This window comes from Dromaius novaehollandiae, chromosome W, assembly GCF_036370855.1.
Source record: "Dromaius novaehollandiae isolate bDroNov1 chromosome W, bDroNov1.hap1, whole genome shotgun sequence".
NCBI classification, from domain to species: domain Eukaryota; kingdom Metazoa; phylum Chordata; class Aves; order Casuariiformes; family Dromaiidae; genus Dromaius; species Dromaius novaehollandiae.
The window spans coordinates 57,368,756-57,387,447 of NC_088130.1; the positions used below are offsets into that span (position 1 = coordinate 57,368,756).

The 18,692-nt window shown below is 36.2% G+C and overlaps 1 protein-coding gene across 3 annotated transcripts in view; it reads left to right on the forward strand.

The window, feature by feature from the left end:
- The window catches only part of LOC112982165 (G-protein coupled receptor-associated protein LMBRD2), a 32,856-nt gene that overhangs the window by 3,096 nt on the left and 11,068 nt on the right, over positions 1 to 18,692 (forward strand). For all 3 annotated transcript variants that reach the window (XR_003258919.2, XM_026098344.2, XM_026098345.2), the window contains exons 2-15: positions 4,973 to 5,035; positions 6,048 to 6,277; positions 6,755 to 6,834; positions 8,087 to 8,182; positions 9,204 to 9,371; positions 10,243 to 10,453; positions 12,310 to 12,384; positions 12,734 to 12,847; positions 13,242 to 13,425; positions 14,326 to 14,507; positions 15,306 to 15,439; positions 15,650 to 15,755; positions 16,523 to 16,620; positions 18,266 to 18,369. Coding sequence is in view for 2 of the 3 variants with exons in the window: in XM_026098344.2 (XP_025954129.2) it covers positions 6,104 to 6,277; positions 6,755 to 6,834; positions 8,087 to 8,182; positions 9,204 to 9,371; positions 10,243 to 10,453; positions 12,310 to 12,384; positions 12,734 to 12,847; positions 13,242 to 13,425; positions 14,326 to 14,507; positions 15,306 to 15,439; positions 15,650 to 15,755; positions 16,523 to 16,620; positions 18,266 to 18,369 (1,726 nt within the window). In the remaining variant the exon portion in view is untranslated. The remainder of the gene's footprint in view (positions 1 to 4,972; positions 5,036 to 6,047; positions 6,278 to 6,754; positions 6,835 to 8,086; positions 8,183 to 9,203; positions 9,372 to 10,242; positions 10,454 to 12,309; positions 12,385 to 12,733; positions 12,848 to 13,241; positions 13,426 to 14,325; positions 14,508 to 15,305; positions 15,440 to 15,649; positions 15,756 to 16,522; positions 16,621 to 18,265; positions 18,370 to 18,692) is intronic.

Below are 18,692 nucleotides of genomic sequence, written 5' to 3' on the forward strand. Positions count from 1 at the left end.
CTGAAGTAGTTTCAAAATGGCTGCGGTACCAAAGCTATAAAAAACAGAAATGTGTTGGCTGTCTTTATTATTAATATTTAAAGAACAGGAGGGAGAACAAGAGAGTGGTAGTCTAGTCAGCTTCGAGTTCCTGAATAAAGTCTTAGAACAAACCCATTTTGTAAGCGTCTAGAACATAATAGATGAGTAAAAGCCAGCAGCAGTTTGTCAAAGACAAATTTTAAAAGTGATCTAGCTTCTTTCCCTAATAGACTAGCAGGTGGATTATATATGAGAGAATCAGTTGATGTCCTATATCAACCATCCCATGTGGTTTTTGTAACCAAACTAAGGAAGCATAGTTTGGGAACTACTGGGACATGGAGGGGCAAATCTATATGGATAAGGAGGCCAGTCCTTTGTCAGCTACTCTTCCATATTTTCGAAGAGTTTCCATAATGAGGCTATGTAATTATTAAAACTGAAGAGGGCACAAAGCTATGAGGAATTACAGGCATATTTGAGTGTGTTAGTGGAAATCAAAGTGCCTTGAAGATTCAGATGAAGTCTGTGGGAAGGGAAGGGGTACAAGTCAGTGGAGTTTTGTGAAGAACAATGCTGAAGCAGGAGTAATCAACTACCCAAATACAGCGTGGAAAACAGTGTTGTGTTTCTTAAGGGTGAAGAATTTGGGGGATATAGTGAATTGAGTATGTGTAGTGAACCTCATGCGGGTTATACTTCTCTTTATACATTTCAGTAAGATCTTTGAAGCAATTTTTACCCTCAGTTCAGCCCTTCTCAGGCATTAGGTGGAATATCGTGTGGTTTCCAGCCAATTGTAGAAGCTGGGGAAGAGTGTCAAGGAGAGCAGTGAGAAAGCTGTAGAAAATGAGATCTTAGACCAATTGAGAAAGATTGAAGTAGTAATTATATTAGTTTCCAAAATGAACAGTTTGCTAATAAATTGCTTTCACACAAAGTTTGAAAGGAATAAGACTGTGCTACAGTTTAATCTGAGATTTCTAGTTGAAGTGGTATTGGAGTCCACCTCAGTGAGACCAAGGTCCTTTCTTTACAGATACACCTTATTCTTTCTAGATCTTAAGAGTGTAATTTTAGAATGCCTTTGTTACTAAATTTGGTGCTATGTAAAAGCTCAGAGAGACTGTGTGCTTCATTCTCTGCTGTTTCATTTAATAACTTGGGTGTTTCTGTGCCAAGCAGAGTAGTTCATTTGTAATGCAGATGATCATGAACATGGTTCATTCTGAGGTTGGCAAGGTAATGTGAGACTGATGATGGTTCATGGTAGGGAGTCTCCAAGGCAATTATTAAAGTGTGAACTGGGCCCTGTATGGCACTTGCCAAGTGTTATTAGCTGAGTTTGGAATTCAGAAGAGGATCTCATCTCAGCTTCCAGGAATTTGGGAAGTTGTTCCCTCCCTATATAGGGGTAATCAAGCTCTTCCATTCATAAAATAAAATCATAACATTTTTGCCTATGTCTATTTAAACAACAACAAAAAAACCCAACAAAATCCGAAGCTTTATTTATGCATGCACTTGGTTTTTATTGGTAAGTTGCACTTCTGGTGCCAGTACTTCAGCTTTTCATCTTAACCCACTTATCTTGATCCATAACTGATGATACAAAACTGGGATGATACAAAACTGGGAGGAGTGATGATGGATGATTAAAAAAAAGTGAGAGGTATGCCAGATACACCAGAGGGCTGTGCTGCCATTCAGAGAGACCTGGACAGGCTGGAGAGTTGTGCAGAGAGGATCCTCATGGAATTCAACAAAGGCAAGTGCAGGATCCTGCACCTTGGGAGGAATAACCCCATGCATCAGTACAGATTGGGGGCTGACCTGCTGGAAAGCAGCTCTGTGGAGAAGGGCCTGGGACAACAAGTTATCATGAGCCAACAATGTGCGCTTGTGGCCAAGAAGGCCAATGGTATCCTGGGGTGCATTAGGCAGAGTGTTGCCAGCAGGTCGAGGGAGGTGATCCTCCCCCTCTACTCAGCCCTGGTGAGGCCACACCTGGAGTGCTGTGCCCAGTTCTGGGCTCCCCAGTGTAAGAAAGATATGGAGCTACTGGAGCGAGTCCAGCAGAGGGCTATGAAGATGATTAGGGGACTGGAGCATCTCTCCTATGAGGGAAGGCTGAGAGAGCTGGACCTGTTTAGCCTGGAGAAGAGAAGGCTGAGGGGGGATCTTATCAATGTATACAGATATCTAAAGGGAGGGTGCCAAAAGGACTCTTTTCAGTGGTGCCCAGTGACAGGACAAGAGGCAGCGGGTACAAACTGAAACACAGGCAGTTCCGTCTGAACATGAGGGAAAACTTCTTTACTGTGAGGGTGACAGAGCACTGGAACGGGTTGCCCAGAGAGGTTGTGGAGTCTCCTTCCTTGGAGATATTCAAAACGCGCCTGGACGCGATCCTGTGCAATGTGCTCTAGGTGACCCTGCTTGAGCAGGGGGGTTGGACTAGATGATCTCCAGATGTTCCTTTTCAACCTCAACCATTCTGTGATTCTGTGATAACTGCCTTATTTTCCAGAAATGGAGTACCCCAACAGGTACTTTCCCCTTCCGAGCGAGAAGCTGTTCTCTTTATAGATGAACACTTCATATTTATATCGTTCAGATGTGGCTTCTCAGAAGTAAGGAATTATTTTTCATTAGTGTTTTTCTTGCTCTCTGTTTCGTTTCCACTACTGTATCGTCTTATATGTTTTTGTTTTGTTAGGAATTTTGTTAGCTCTTGTCATTGCTTAGTAGAAGCACCTTCTAGGCAATTGGAGGTTCTGCTAAGAAGGCAGTAGGAGAGAAGCCATGTAAAGCAGTTCAGTGCTCTCAGCAGAAAGTTCTTTAAGGGTCCTAGGAATTTCAGCTGGATGATATTAGGGAGCTATGAGCTAATAATGAGAAATCTGTCTAAATAAAATGAAGAAGCACAATTACAAGCAAGCAACTTACCCTTCATTGAGCTAACAGCCAGGTTTAGAGGCAAATGCTTCTTGCCACAGGAAAGCATGGCTTTATAACCAGCGGTAGTATGTTTTAAGGTCCGATACAAGTGTGTCATAGTTCTAGTGCAACTAAGGCTGTCCTATTAAGCAGGCTTTAGTTTGTGGTAAGAGCTGCTCTCAAGCCCTGTTTCTCACTCACCCTGTGGATTTTTCTCCCATTTAAGCTATTTGTCTTCAGAAGTAGTTTTAGCTGGTTTCTGTCTAAAAGTTTTGAACTGCAATTTTGAAGAAGTCTGTGCATTATTTTACAATAACTCTATCTACCTTCAGCTGCAGATTGGTAAAAATGATGCCTTTCATTTTTTACTTTGAGGTTAAAATAGGAACCAGGTGAAGAGCAGAAAAATGTATAGATAGCTTTGATACTGCAGAGTTGCTTTTATCTTTGAAAGTGGATTGAAGTTGTGGTAAGACTCGATTCTCTCTCTATTTTAGCACATTTAGTACAAGACTTAAAAAATCTTTTTTGAAGTTCTTTTCGGGCAGTAGCTGAGTGCAGCATCTTGCACAATAATTTTTCCTCTTTTGTCCTGATTGCAACTCTTTAGGTGTGACTGTAGTATAAAATTATATAGGTGTGATTAATGGAGGGTACGCAGTATAATTTATTTGCATAGCATAAGGTACACCTATATTGGGCACCCATAATTATATATGTCAGATAGCACTGCCTTAATGAAGTCAATATGAGTGCAGAATAAATACTATATTTTTGTGGAATTTACTACTGTGCTATAAATAAAAAGCATTCTTCCTGCTGAGGAAATAAGAATGGTACAATAGAATAGACAAGAACTTGTTTAGAATACGTTATTGAGAAGCAGGTTAGATAACCAGGATTCATGACTGACAAATGAGCTAACCAAAATGTAGTACAGGCAGATAGTTAGGGGATGCTTTGACCTGATAGAGATACTAATAATTTGGTAAACCTGTTAGGTGGGAGAGAAGGTAAAAGGTAAATGTATGTATCTTTGATAAGATACAAGAAAGTAGTTGAAGCTACTTTCAGAAAATGAAATGCTGTGTAAAAGCCATTGTAGAGTTGCCAGACTGCTTTAACTCTTTGGGAATTAAGTGTGAAAGTAGCAAAATGGTAAATCTTGAGGGAAATATCACAGAATTATTGCCCAGCATGTCCTTTAGGAAGTACTGGTGTCACAAACTGTGGACTTCTTAACTGGAAATAAGACAACTTTGACTGCTTAGTTCTCTTATACATATCATGTCTGCTAAGCACTATACTGAGAGATTAGTAAATGAAATGGTTTTCTTCAACAAACTTTGAAAGGATTTCAAAGTAAATTGAGGGAAACTCTAGTAGTAGCATTTATTTTAAATCGGTGAATTTCTAGTGAAAAGTGAATGCATTGAAAATACAAGTGGGGAAGCCGTAGCAAAAACTATTTCACTTGCATCAAACCAGCTAACACAGCAACTTTAATGGAGAATCTAGTCTGTCTGAGCAGAGAAATAAACAAGTCGTGTGGAGAAAAAAAAGTATGAAGTGGTAGGTTAAAATGATGGGTATTTAAAAACGTCAGAAGCCTTATAACTAACCATATAACAAGTCAGTGAAGTTTTCTCTAATGGATCATGCTATGTTTGTCAATGCTTTTTTGGTTACTTTTACTTATTGCCATCAGTTACTTTTCCTAGAAATAAGATGTAATAATTCTTCAGCTGTCCCAACATTTTTTTTTAGATACCAGCTGTTAATCATTTTATCTTAGGGAATGATCCTTACAGCACAATATGTACCAAGTTTGTGAGCTTATTTGTCTTATAAGGCTTATAGACTTGGCATATTTGATGTTTTGGAGATTCTTTAGAATGAAAAGCCTTCAGCAGTTAATTTTCTAGAAACATTTTATAGGTAATAATTCACATAAACTTGCATTTTTGTTATGATTAGATATTGTGAGTAATTTTGTTTGTTTCCTTTTTAGAGGAAAGCAGTGGAGATCTGCCGCAAGTGGCTTATTTTTGCAGGAACATTCCATGGCCAAGAGGTATGGCAGAGATTAAAGAGGTGGTTCCAACTGTTTGTGTGTGCTGGGTAATCTCTGTGTATGTCAGAAACAAAGAAGCTAACTACTGGTTGAGTCTTTATGCTGTCTGCCAGTGTTTTCAGGGTCAGATCAGTTGCTAGTGATCAACAGAAGCCGTCTCCTTGACTTTTGTGGCTGTTAGATATAGCCTCTAATCTGGTCCTGCCTGATTCTGTGTAAGCTGGGTTTTGTGCAGTTAACTGGCCCTTTGCATAATAGCAGGCCTGTTTGAAGTTCAAGGCATTCCTAGCAGCCCTCCCTGTGACACAGAGTCAATAAATCCGAAGGGTGAGCAAAGCAAAAATATATCACAACAGTATTAATAACAAATGAATGAATGGAGACCTCTGTTTCTCTGAAGAAGAGCAGAAGTGGGGTAGGAAGATGAATTAATTAGCATGTTGCCTCTTATTGCATGAAACTTCAGATCTAAAAAAAAAAGGTACATCAGCAGTAGAGTAACCTGCTTACCCTATTTTTATGCTCTGTTAGTTGTGAGTAGAGGATTTAAATGCATAGCCGAGAAACTGTCCATTTAAAAATTTTTCTCAGTAGCTTTCTGGAAACACATTTCATCTTAAACCTTTCATCTGTCCTTTTCCAAATAAGTTGATTTCTTCTAGAATAAAAGAGGAACAGAGGAGAGTTTCTTCTGAAATTTATACCAGTCTTAAAAGTTATTACAGTCTTATTCAATGACAGAGGTTTGACTTCTGGATCTGTAATATATCAAGAAGATTAAGAGGAGTTGTCATAGTACTTTGCTAAAATGACAAAATTGAAATGACACAATATTGTGATTTCTGCAGAGTTATCTTGCTAAAAATCTCATGCTTCATCTGATCAGAGCTCTTGTCATGTGAACCAGAAAAGGCTATTAGTGTTTTCAGTAAATGTCTGTTACACAGCTCTGTTTTCTGCATGAGTATCTTCCAGAGGTTTTAATGTAGTGAAATGTCTTCTTGTCTTGCAGTTATAATTTGCTTTCTTAACTGAGCTGCGCTGTGTGGCTGGAGTGAACATTCAATAATGAGTGGTGCAGCTTTGGGCCTTGAGATAGTATTTGTCTTTTTCCTGGCTTTATTCCTACTTCATCGATATGGAGACTTTAAGAAACAGCATAGGCTGGTGATCATAGCAACCTTGTTGGCCTGGTATCTCTGCTTTCTTATTGTGTTTATACTGCCTCTGGATGTCAGCACGGTGAGAAACTTCTAAGATTTTCTACTTAGTTAAATAAAATATTTATGTGATATATTTCTTAATTCACAATTTCAGAAGACAAAATACCTTAAAAATAGAAATTTTAAAATAAAATTTTCAAATGTATACTGTTAAAATAGACTAAATACTGTTACTGCTTTTAGCTTGACAGTTTCTCTGTTCACAACTGATTTTCTTATTTTTGTTGATGATCTCATCAGACAGGTAAAATAAAGTTTGTTTTAAAATTTCATTATTCATTTGTTTATAGCGTATATTTTTTAACTTGAACAATGAAAAAAGGAAAATTTTACTCTGCAGATTGTATGCTTATTTGAGGGTTTGCTTTTCGTTAGTTTAATTACTCTCAAGTGTACAACTGGAGTGCAAGAAATGTCTTCAAAAATGCAACGTGTTATTTTTAAATAAATATTGTGCCTTGTTCTAGTCACTGATGTAAAATTACTTGTCTTTTAGACTATATATAATCGCTGCAAACTTAATGTTAACTCCAGCCCTCCAGAAAGTAATGGCTCTTATGTTACGCTTGCTCCAAGGTATGAGCTGTATGTCTTCATTAGACTATTTTTAAAGAAGTATTTTATAATTTTCTTTTTTAAAACGGTGGAAGGGTACTGTGTTTTTAAGACCGATAAACAAGCGTTATCTGTGTGGTGTGACATTTGAAGAGTGGGTAAGGGAAGAGAAGGTGAAGAAAAATGCATCTGTGTCTATTGCTAGGTATTTATACTTAATAATGCTATTTTTAATTGATTTTTCTAAATGCTCTGACCTTTTTTCAATTTTCTACTAAACTTCTCTTTTCTATTTTGTTGTTAAAGCGATAGCACTAAGCTTTTTGAACAAACTTGGTTATCCCTGAGGGGACGCTTTTGTGAGTGTTTGTATCTTTCCTCCACAATCTTAAAAGTCTTTTATCTGAAAATCTAATTTTATACTGTATGAATGAGATTAGTAGGCTTGTCTTAAATGCAAGCAGCATATATTATTGCTTATTATAATTGCATATACAAAATAACTACCATTACCTGAATGGCATTCGATGAAAATAACAACAGCTGCTAATTGTTTTCTGGCAGCAAGGAAATAATCCCCAGATTTAGGGGAATGTAGGCAAATGGGGGCTCTTCCTGTGGCTGTTCACTGTTCATCCTCCATTTGCTATTTCTGCATCTTGTAAATATGTGCAGTGTAGTTAGGTATCTGCAGGATGATTAGAGAGCATTTAAGATGTCAGCTGATAAAACCTGGCAATACTTTGTGCACGCATTATTACCCCAAAGTGGAGGATATCTAGATGTTTTTTATGCGTTGAAAATCTAGGAAAGGCCAGACTTACTGAATAAACAATTAGCCTTTCTTTAAGACCCCTCAGTGTGTGTTAATTAAACATAATTACTTAAATACATGATTTGAAAACTATTTCATAGTGTTGTGATTAACCTATAGTTCTAGAAGATGCTGGTGAGCGTTGTACTACAGTGTATCACCTAAGTATGCCAAGCAGAAAGATCAACTTAAGTAATAATTGAGTAGGTGCTGTGTTGCTGCAGCTCAGATCTTAAAACTTCATTTGAAAGTTTTCAAACTTTCAAGAAGAATGGTAAATATTTTTAATGGTGATTCAATTTATTCTCTTCTGAGATGTATTTGTGATGGCTGACTACTGACTCAGTGTGTATTATGTGCTAGCCATATTCAAAGCCTTTTCTGGATAGGAGAATTTATAGAAAAAAATATGCTATACTCTTGACCCTACAACTAACAAGCTATCTTACATTACTACAGCAAGCAAAAATGTTTCAAACCATGGAGTTATATTCCTAATGGAATTATGCCAATTTTCTGGCGTGTTGTATATTGGACGTCACAGTTTTTAACATGGTGAGTAAGGCACAAGAATGTAAAAAAGACTATGATACAGTTATAACATCTTAACAGTCTTACTGTACTCCTTAAGATTATGTATCACTGTTCCACCAAGCTATCTAATCGTGTATATTATTTGTTAGTGAAGAAAGTTTGCTAGTAATTAGTGTCTTAAATTGACCCTACATTTCTTGTGCACCTCTTCAAGTGAAAACTATTTACCCCAATTCATTTTCATAGTTGAAACTGGCCAGTTTGCGCTTAAAATTTTTTATGGGAAGGTGGTCTGAAAAGATCTTTTTTTCCCCTTAGGCAACAGGACGCCAAAATAATGACATGAATAAGTTGGGTAATTTCTGAGTTACACTGTAAATTATTTGGTTTTATTAGATATAGCTTTACAAAAGCATATTTTTCCCCAGGGCCTCTATGCAGAAGATAACTTCTAACTGTTTAGAAGTTGGTTTTTTTTTTCCATTTCCAACTTTGTTCTTTGTCTCTGACTTTGCTCTTGACCATATTAGTATTAAAATTATATTGCTAAAGATTAAAATATATGAAATCTCTCTCTCTAGCAGTACTCTCATCTACAGGGTATTTTTTCCCTTAATCTGTATGTGCATAAAATGCAGTTCTGTGAATGACCATTATTTTGCTAAGATATCTCATGTGTATCTAGAGGATCTGAAGATTTAGCCAAGGTAGCACCTCCTTGCTCCAGCAAACAGAATGTCAGTGCTTTTGGTTTAGATTGATGTATAGTTTCTAATTAGCTTATCATCAAATTAGCTTTGTAGCTCAGTCAGGAAGATCAGCTTTTGTTAAAAGAGGTTTTTTATGGTAAAGCTAACTGTCTTGTTTTTATCTACAATTTCTTTAAGGTTTACCATCAGACCAGTGTATCTAGAATAAAAACGTAGGATAACTAACACATTTTACTAGAAGCTTGGGAGTTTTTAAGTTAAAGGCCCTGTCTCAATATCTTGTCACTGATACACTTTTCTTTTTGTCTGGCTGATTTGGCTTTTTTTCCTAGGATTCTGTTACCCTTCATGCAATCATATGCTAGATCAGGAGGTTTCTCCATTACCGGGAAGATTAAAACTGCATTGATTGAGAATGCAATCTATTATGGCACTTACCTGCTGATTTTTGGAGCCTTTTTAATATATGTGGCTGTAAACCCAAACTTCAATTTGCAGTGGTAAGAATGATGTTGTATGCGCTTACACAAAATCTTCAAAAAATGTATCATCACAGATATATCTTCAGTAGATGAAATGTGCCTTTTTAAAAAACTTAATTTTAGGGGTTTTTTTTGCTAGGCACTTTCAGAATTTTTCTTTTTTATAGACAAGGATTTTTTGACTTCTTAATTCATTTTTTCTTTGGGTTTTCTGGTTTTGATATGTAGAATTGAGGGATCTCTTTATATTTGCAAGTTTTTTTTTTCTCCTTGCAAATGCGTTTGCAAAGCTAGTGCTAAAATTTTTTCAGTGCTTTGAAAAGAACATCTTTCAAAAAGTGTTTCAGTACTTCCTGTGTAGTACTTCTGTCTAATGTAGATTCTATTTAAAGGCCTTAAGATAAGTCAAAATCATTGGCATTTGTAACATTGCTATTTGTCTTCCATGATACATACAGTAGTAGACGCTATTGTTTACTGCTTAGGTGTTTTCAACTTCTGCTGCCGAACACAAATCTTGGGTTCTAAAAGAGGCTGTTTCTTGTAGGGATGCTTTGTTTCAGTAAGTTTGCTAAGTTCATGTTGTTTCCTAAAGCAACACATTCCTTTTAGAACAAGCCTTTGTGTTTCCCTCCAGAGAGGGCACTCTAGGCAAAAGAACTTTGTGCCTCTTTCAGAAGCATGGGAGACATGGAAAAATCATAGCAGCTTTAAATGTGGCAAAGTACTAGATTGTTCCTGAAAAAGCAGAATTACAGATGATAATAAGCTTGTTCCTGTGCATTTGCGCATCTTGTTGGTGCAGAGATATTTCAAGGTTGCTTTCCGGGGGGTGGGTGGGGGTGTGTAGGGTGTGTGTTTGTTTGTTTATTTATTTCTGTATTTTTAGGAACCAACTTCAGACTATTGGGATAGCAGCTGCAAACACCTGGGGTCTCTTTCTTCTTGTGTTGCTTTTGGGTTATGGTTTGGTGGAAATTCCCCGTTCTCACTGGAATGGGGCCAAACGGGGTTATCTTCTTATGAAGACCTATTTCAAAGCTGCCAAACTGATGACTGAAAAAGCAGATGCAGAGGAGAATTTAGAGGATATTATGGAGGTAGGTAATTAGCTTTCACTATGAAATGTAGACAACAGAGGCTGCCATTAGTCATATCTGAATTTGTGTGTGGGGGGAGGGGGATTTGTGTCAGGAAAACTTAAGTAGCATGAACACACTGTGAAGTATCTGTAATTTGAGAGTATCATCATAGTGTGCCACTTAATGACACTAGGTTCTAAATAAAATTCAAAAGAGAAATATTGCCTAACTGGAAGAATTTATACCTCATGGCAACTCAACAGTCCTTGTTTTTTATTCTTATATGGAAAGCCCTTTGGAGTAATATTGGTCAATAATAGCATTCCGTAGTGACACTTCGTAATATAGCGTACAGATATTTTGTTAGTGTTTGTGCAAGTTGTGCCTGTCTTCTTTTGTACTCTGCTCCCAATATATTTTTGGGATCCTAAGAAGTGCTTCCAAGCCAGATTTGCAGGCCTGCACTTGTGTGCCTTTTGAGAACAGAATGGATTGTTGTTTTTTCAGAGAGTTTCTGGTGAGAGGCACTACTGGTTTTTTTTTTGCTTTTTTTTTTTTTTTTTCCTAAACCCAATTGCACTATATTGCATAAATCTTGGCCTCCCCTCCCCCAGCAGGATACCTTTTTCTTTTCTTTTCTTTTCTTTTCTTTTTTTTTTTTTTTACTTTCATACGAACATTGATGCCCCTGAAAGTATTTTAAAATTCTTAAAAATGCCTGTGCTGACTCAGAATTTCACTGTAAATATTACAAATTTCTGGTCCAGTAAATAAATCACAAACCTTTAGCTCTCACCCTCTTTAATTGAGGCTTCCATTTTCTCTCCTTTCTCAGAGGGGAATTCATAAAACTGTAGAAATATACTACAAGCGAAAACTTCACAACATTTCTTAGTCCAGCACTCTAGTTGACAGGATTGAATATGTTAGGACTGACCCTAACAGGCACTCTTGCTAATTTGTTTGTTTATTTTTTTCCCCATAATGAAAACTTCTTTGCTGCAGACTAAGCGTATTATTTGCGATCATTCCCTCAGGAGATTCAGAGGGAATCAGAGACAATTTAGTTATTAACATTCATCTTTTAGAACAGCCTTTTATGAGTTGAAGGACCGTCTGTATTCATATAGCCTTCTGTTCAGACTAAATAAATGCAGTTCTTCCAGTTCTGTCTGCCTAATCTCTACAACTTATGTGCATTTTTTTTAAATGCAGTTGGTAAAAAAGTTGGATGAGAGTACTTAATTTCATCCAAAGGTTGGTCATTTCTGCATTGCCAATAGGATGAAGAACAAAATCTAGTTCTCACTATGACTGATAAGCTGTTAGAACAGCTGTTAGATTTGACAAAACTTGTCTAGCCATTAGGTAGCATCTGTTTATTACTGAGGCATGCCAAACAGTCTCAGAAGTGAGCTATCTGGAGATAAGCAGGAGATAAGATATAAGATATAAAAGTAAGCAGGGTAATAGGTTACTCATCAAGCTGCTTAAAGTAATAAATCTTAAACTAAACCAGGTAAGAAAGAAATTTCTCCTCTTTATCTACAACTGAAACAGGAAAGTATTTTCCATTTCAACATTCTTGCATAGAAAACAATCCTCCATACATTCACAGAGTAATGTTTGCACACTGACATCATAGTTTCTTTAAATATGTATCTTCTTCGTAATTACTCCCTCAATTTTCTTCTGTTAGATGTCTAGGAAAAGCTGTGGCTTTTAGGAATTTCTGCTGGTTTTCATCTCTGATTCTTATTGCTTAAATTCACAAAGATGGAACTCTTGTAAATTTTTTTTTATCTATTTAACATAGCGAAGCAACTCTTATTATTATTTTTTTTTTTTTTTTTTTTTTTTTTTTTGGTGAACAGGAGGTCCGTAAAGTAAATGAGAGTATCAAGTATAATCACCCTTTGAGAAAATGTGTTGATACGATATTGAAAAAGGTAACTAATTCTTCATCTTCATCTTAACTTAAAATCTCTAATTGGCATCTTGTAACTTCTGCTGGCCACATTTGAGTTGAAATTCTTTATGCAGTGCTTTCTTATGGTGTACATATTTATCTGCTTACTGTATTCTGAGATGTGTAGTATTTGAGAAACAAGTTGATCATTCTGGAAGACAGGGATTTTTCTTCTACTAGTGGAAGACAAATACTGGTATCAAAAAGGAAAATTCATATTTAGAGTGAGCATTTAACTTGCATGAAATGTCCAAAATATTTAAAAATCATAACAAAGAGCACTCACTACTGCTTCTTCATATTCTAGTCAATTTTTCTTTTCCTTACAGTGTCCTACAGAGTACCAGGAAAGAATGGGTAGGAACATGGATGATTATGAAGATTTTGATGAAAGACAGAACAGTTATCCAAGTGAAAAAAGTTTGGTCAAACTTCACAAGCAGGTATATTGATAAATGAGACAATGCCCCATTTACGCTAATGTAATGAGAATAAATGACAGTCAAATTAAGAATTTAAATGCATTTTGGTGCCTGATTGGCTTAGAATAGTGAGTTTGGGGATTGCTACTTCTGGAAACTTTTTGTGGTGAGAGAAAACATAGAAGTTTAGTATCCCAACTGACCTCTGGATAGATTATGATGAGAGAGCTTTAAAACTCAGGAATCTTGTAGTGCTCTTATGGTATCTCTTTTAAGAGATTTAACTACCTGTTCCTGTGAGTTTAGAGAATTAATCTTTGCAGTTCTATAACATAGAAATTTTTGAGGGATTTTACAAGGCTTTCGTGGAACAAGGATGTTGTAACTGCAATTTCTTGGAATTGATTTACTATAGGTAATTTATTCAGTACAGAGACATCGTCGTACACAGGTCCAGTGGCAAATTCTTTTAGAACAAGCCTTTTACCTGGAAGATGTGGCAAAAAATGAAACCAGTGCAAGTCGCCAGTTTGTTCATACTTTTCAATCCCAGGAATCAGAGAATAAAATTTTTCAGTATTTCTACACACCAACTGTTGGTAAGTGCTGTCATGCAGGTTGTAAATATGTAAAGGAGTAACTGGTAACTTTCTAGAAGAAAATTAGATTGTTTTATGTATACAGTTCAATTATAATAGAGGGAAGCAGATGTATATCTTCATGTGTTTATGTGATGGAATAGCCATCAGCTGTCAATTCATGATTTTGACCATAAGCTTAAATTTTCTGCAAACTTAGTTACATGTTGTAATAGCAATAGAAAACCTGAAAGCCTTAAAAGAAGAAAGAAAAATAGAAACTTTAAGCTGGGGGATTGTGGTTACCTTCTACATTTATAGGACACTGCTGAGGTGGCACAGCTCTTCTGCTAAAAAGGGGGGAAAGGACTGTTGTCCCATACCAAATATTTGGAGATGCGGCTCCTTGTGCATCTTTTTAGAAAGCGTCTTCTCATTCTGTTTTAATTTCTAATTTGTTGTATACTAGCAATGAGTTACTGCTAGGTTATGTCAATGTTGTTGTGTAGCCTAAGCTTCCTCTCCTAGAGGGAAACAGAGGAATCAACAAATAAAAAGTGAGTCACCCGTAGTAATTGGGCCCAAAATGAAGAGTTCGATTCCCCACCCTGCCTGCCAAATCCTTTTGCAAAACTTGCCTACCAAATCCCACCTTTTTCCCCAGTTCTCCAGGTGATTCCTTAGGACTGAGCCAGATCACTAGGCATCAGAAAAGCACTGAATTTGAGTGAGTGACACCACAGATTCCAGCCTTAATTTTAAGGGCAAGTGTGAGAAGTTTATAACAGTTTGGTGAGGCAGTTCCATTTCTGATTGTGTAACTTACATTAACCAATTTGGGATGTGTCTCTGTGTGTGTCCGTCTGTCTGTCTGTCTTTTGTTTTGTTTTGTTTTGTTTTGTTTTCCTCCTCTCTCTCCAGAGTGGTACTGGGAGTGTCTTCTACGACCGTGGTTTTACAGGGTTCTTGCAATTGTTTTGGCCACATTCTCTGTAATTGTTGTGTGGTCGGAGTGCACGTTTTTCAGCACAAAACCCGTTTTATCCTTATTTGCAGTTTTCATACAGCTGGCAGAAAAGACATACAATTATATATACATAGAGGTAAGTTTTAAATAATCACTCAACAAAAATCTTTCTCCTTAGATTGTTATTACAATAATAGTAGACTATGCTGTTTTTAAAATAAGTCTCTGTAAATAACTTGTCAACTTCCAGGTCTCTAAAATACATAACACCAAATTTGGCTTCTGCAGAGAAGGTCCCCCTTTTTCAATTTCTTGCACTTCTCTGTTACTGCATGACAGTGTATCCCACTTGAGCTGAGTAGTACATATGTGGAATAATTTGTGAAATAGTAGCTTGGAACTTAGATGTTTAGACTTTGTGTATGATCTGTCTTTTAATCAACCATGTATGCAGTCTCTCTCTTCTAAATATTAATTTGCTACTGACTGAAAATCCAGCCCTGGGAGATGTGGTTAGCGTAAGAGTGCTCAAATTCATTAGTAGAGGAACTGAGCTGAAAAATTCCAGTACACTAACAAAATAGGTTGAATTTGAAAGACTTGTTTTACTGCTTATTATGGGAAGAAAATATCAAATCAATCATAGTAATTACTAAGGCAATTATATTAATTTAATTTGCATAACAGAAAGAAATAGCATGCATGTCCCTACAGTAAGTTGTGTTCACTTACTTGAAGTGCAGGGTGTTACAAATACTACTTTTGAATTAAACTAGTAAAAGAGAGCCTCCTGAACCTCTTCTTACAGCTCATATTATTGTTCCATCTCAGAATGAAAAATTGTACTGTGCAGTCAACCTGTTGCAAACATAGGCTATGAATGTTAAAACCTAGAGTAGAGTTCTAAATTCAGATGCCTTTTTTTTTCCCCCAGATGGCTTGTTTTCTCACCATCTTTTTCCTAAGTATCTGTGTTTACTCTACTGTCTTCAGGATCCGTGTATTTAACTATTATTACTTAGCTTCGCATCATCAGACAGATGCATACAGTCTCCTTTTCAGTGGAATGTGAGTACATAGTATATATTTCTCAGGTTTTCTGTCAAATAATTAAAAATATCGATTAAACTTTAATTTGTGTCCTTTCATTTTTGATCATATGGGTGTAAATCCCATTAAACTCCTTATCATTAACCCATGTCGTATCTAGTTACCATTTATTAATATTTTTAATGCGAGAAATTATTTTAAACATTGTTTCACCTTACATTTATACAGGTTATTTTGCCGTCTTACTCCACCATTATGTTTGAATTTTTTGGGCTTGACCCATATGGATGCAACAATCTCTCATAAAAACACTCAGCCAACTGCTTACACGTCAGTAAGTATAGAAAATGTGGTTTTGAGGCCTCTGCAGGATTTGGAGAAGAGGAAAAATGTTTTGAGACATTTGTTAAGTTTTCTTAAGATTCAGATCCTTCTCCCCACCCTGCCCAGATGTTCACTAATATTAAACAGGGTAGAACCCTCATAGACCAGGAGTTAGATACCGATTGCTACCCACAGTATTTGTCAAGAGCTCCATTTTTCTATTTTGGTCTGTTTATGCTAAGAAAGTACAGTGTTATGCTGAAGAGTGCAAGCTGTTCTTCACTTCCTGGTAGCTTTAGCTTCTACTAGCTTTAGTGTAGGAAGTGTCTTTATGGATTGGGAGCAAACTTAATTTGCCACTGAAAACTATGAGATTGATTTTTAACTGAACAACTAATATCTGCAGGATAGTCAGCCAGCTCTCCCTTTGTTACTAGAAAACAGATTCTTAGTCCAGAGATTCCTTTTACAGCAGGTGAAAACATCCACTGATTTTGATCTGATTCTGTATCAGGTGAGGCAAAAAGATCTAGTATCTCAGAAACTTCGGAGTGAGCACCCTGCTAGAGGTGACGTTTTTTTATAGGTGGGCACTCCAGGTCAACTGCCTAAAATAGATCTATAGTGGTTATACTTTAAGTTGTTAACTAAGTAATTACTATCTACATTTCAAAAATGACAAAGGAATGTGTATTTGTGGAAAAAAGCAAGATGGCACAGTCTTTCCGGATATATCTAGAGTATTCCTCTTGTATTAACAGATTTTTTTTTTTCCAGATAATGGGATCTATGAGAGTCCTGTCCTTCATTGCAGATGGATTCTATATATATTATCCAATGCTTGTTGTCATTCTCTGTATTGCCACATACTTCAGGTAAGTAATTTGCAAGGCTGATCCTCCACATTTGTTTGCATTAATAACATTAATTTCAGCGATTAGGAAGAGATTCCTCTTCCAGCACTTGAGTTGCATACTCATATACACATACTAATAAAAATGCCAAAAATAAAACCACAGATCTTATGTGTCTTTATAGAATGTGTACATTTTAAAAGTATCCCTTGTATTAATTCCTAACTGAGACTTTTTTTTCATTAAACTTCATTCTTGGTTTTGGAGTCTGTACTGTTCAAACTTTGGAGCATACAAACATTTAGATTCCTCTAGTTCAGTTGACAGCTAACATGAGGAGGCTGCATTTTCAATAAGGTTTTCTAATAAACTAAGAAACATTAGAAGTAACTTTAGGTAATGAACTTTCTAACAGACTTGTAACAAATATCTGGTCAGTTACCAGACTTTATTTTAAAAGCATAGTGTTTTAAATCACTGAATGCTGTTTTCCTGAGCCAGAGATTGTTAGATGTTGGAAGGGTATTTGAGGAAAATGCCATGGTATGTTTGCTTTGTCCTTGTGTTCTTTAAGAATACCTGCTTTTGTCCACTGTAAGAGATGAGATATCTTTGATCAGATCCTATTTGGCTGCATTTGTGTTCGCTCCTTCAAACTTGCATTGCCATTCAGTCAAGGGTAATGTAGTTCAATGCCTTCAGTGTCTATTAATATCCTCTGCACATCCACAGGTAATGTAAAGATCAAGTCCCAGCTTTTCCCTGTCTAGCTTCAGGTTAGGTGACATACAGTGGTGGGAAGAGAAAAAGAGAGGAAAAAAAAAACCACCCAAAAAGCAAACAGCAAAGTTGGTGACAAGAAAGTGGTCTGCGTGACTTCTTGTTGATCATGGGCGTTGAAAATCATGGTGAAAAAGAAGGAAAGAAAATGAAGGAAAAGTAGTTACTTTGCTTAAATTCTAATACCTTCTAAAAATTCAAATGTATACAGAGCTAAATGTTTAATGGAAATCTATTTAGGAAAGCTGTCTGCTTTATTAAATCCAGCAGTCTTAAAATTCAGATAGTACAGGAATGCACTTCTCAGTATAAATATATGACAAAGCCAAGTTTTAAAATGATATAGATGTTCCAGTTTGGAGAGAGGAAAACAGCAGCAATAAAAACAATGGCTGCATTCTCTGGTGGGAAGTTGAAGGCTTAAAAGTGTGCCAGATATTCCTCTTGAATGAAAACTGAGATGAAAGTGGCTTCTCATATTATTGTGGTTTCAGAAGTCACAGAAATCAAAATAGGCAGAATCTTTATAGTAATTTTGCTCTGGCAGAGAAGCGTCAGTGAGCTAACACAGGTATAAATTATATCTGAGAAATTTGCGGGCAGTTGTCTTATTTTAAATTATTTGCACTACTCTCAGACTATTAGCATTCTCCTCTCCCTGGGTAGGAATATTCCATACTTTTCATTTGGATTTAAGAACCTGTCACTGTTCTGAATTTTTTGATTTCTCAGTAAGTATAATAATCTTTTTTTTCCTCTGCTTGTTTTTTTGATTTGTCCATGGTTTCTGAATAATTTGTTTTACATTTTACATTATAATATAATATATCCAAACTATTCATTGTAGATTAACAGAGGAATTTGCTTATCCTTCTGCTTTCACCAGTTTAGGAACTCGTTGTTTGAATCTTCTGGGATTCCAGCAGTTCATGGGGGACAGCGAAATGACATCTGATTTGATTGATGAAGGAAAAGAACTAATCAGAAGAGGTAAATTAGATCCTAGATCCTATTCTGCCTACAAAAAATAATACATTGTTGCATTAAAGGTGTCTAAAATGTTGCAAAACATATAACTTAATAGTTTGTAAGTATTTTGAAAACAAGTGAGGCAATAGATTTACAGTTGTGTGGTTGCTATATAAACTGTATCAGGCTTTATTGACATCCAAAATAGAATACAAACTTTTCTTCCAGATTTAGAAGTTAAAATCTCTGGATACACTGTGATACTTCTGTTTTTCTTTCGTAGTTTATTAAAAACAAAATCGTCTCAATTTATTTGTACTGGTATTATTTCTTTTTTGGAAGAG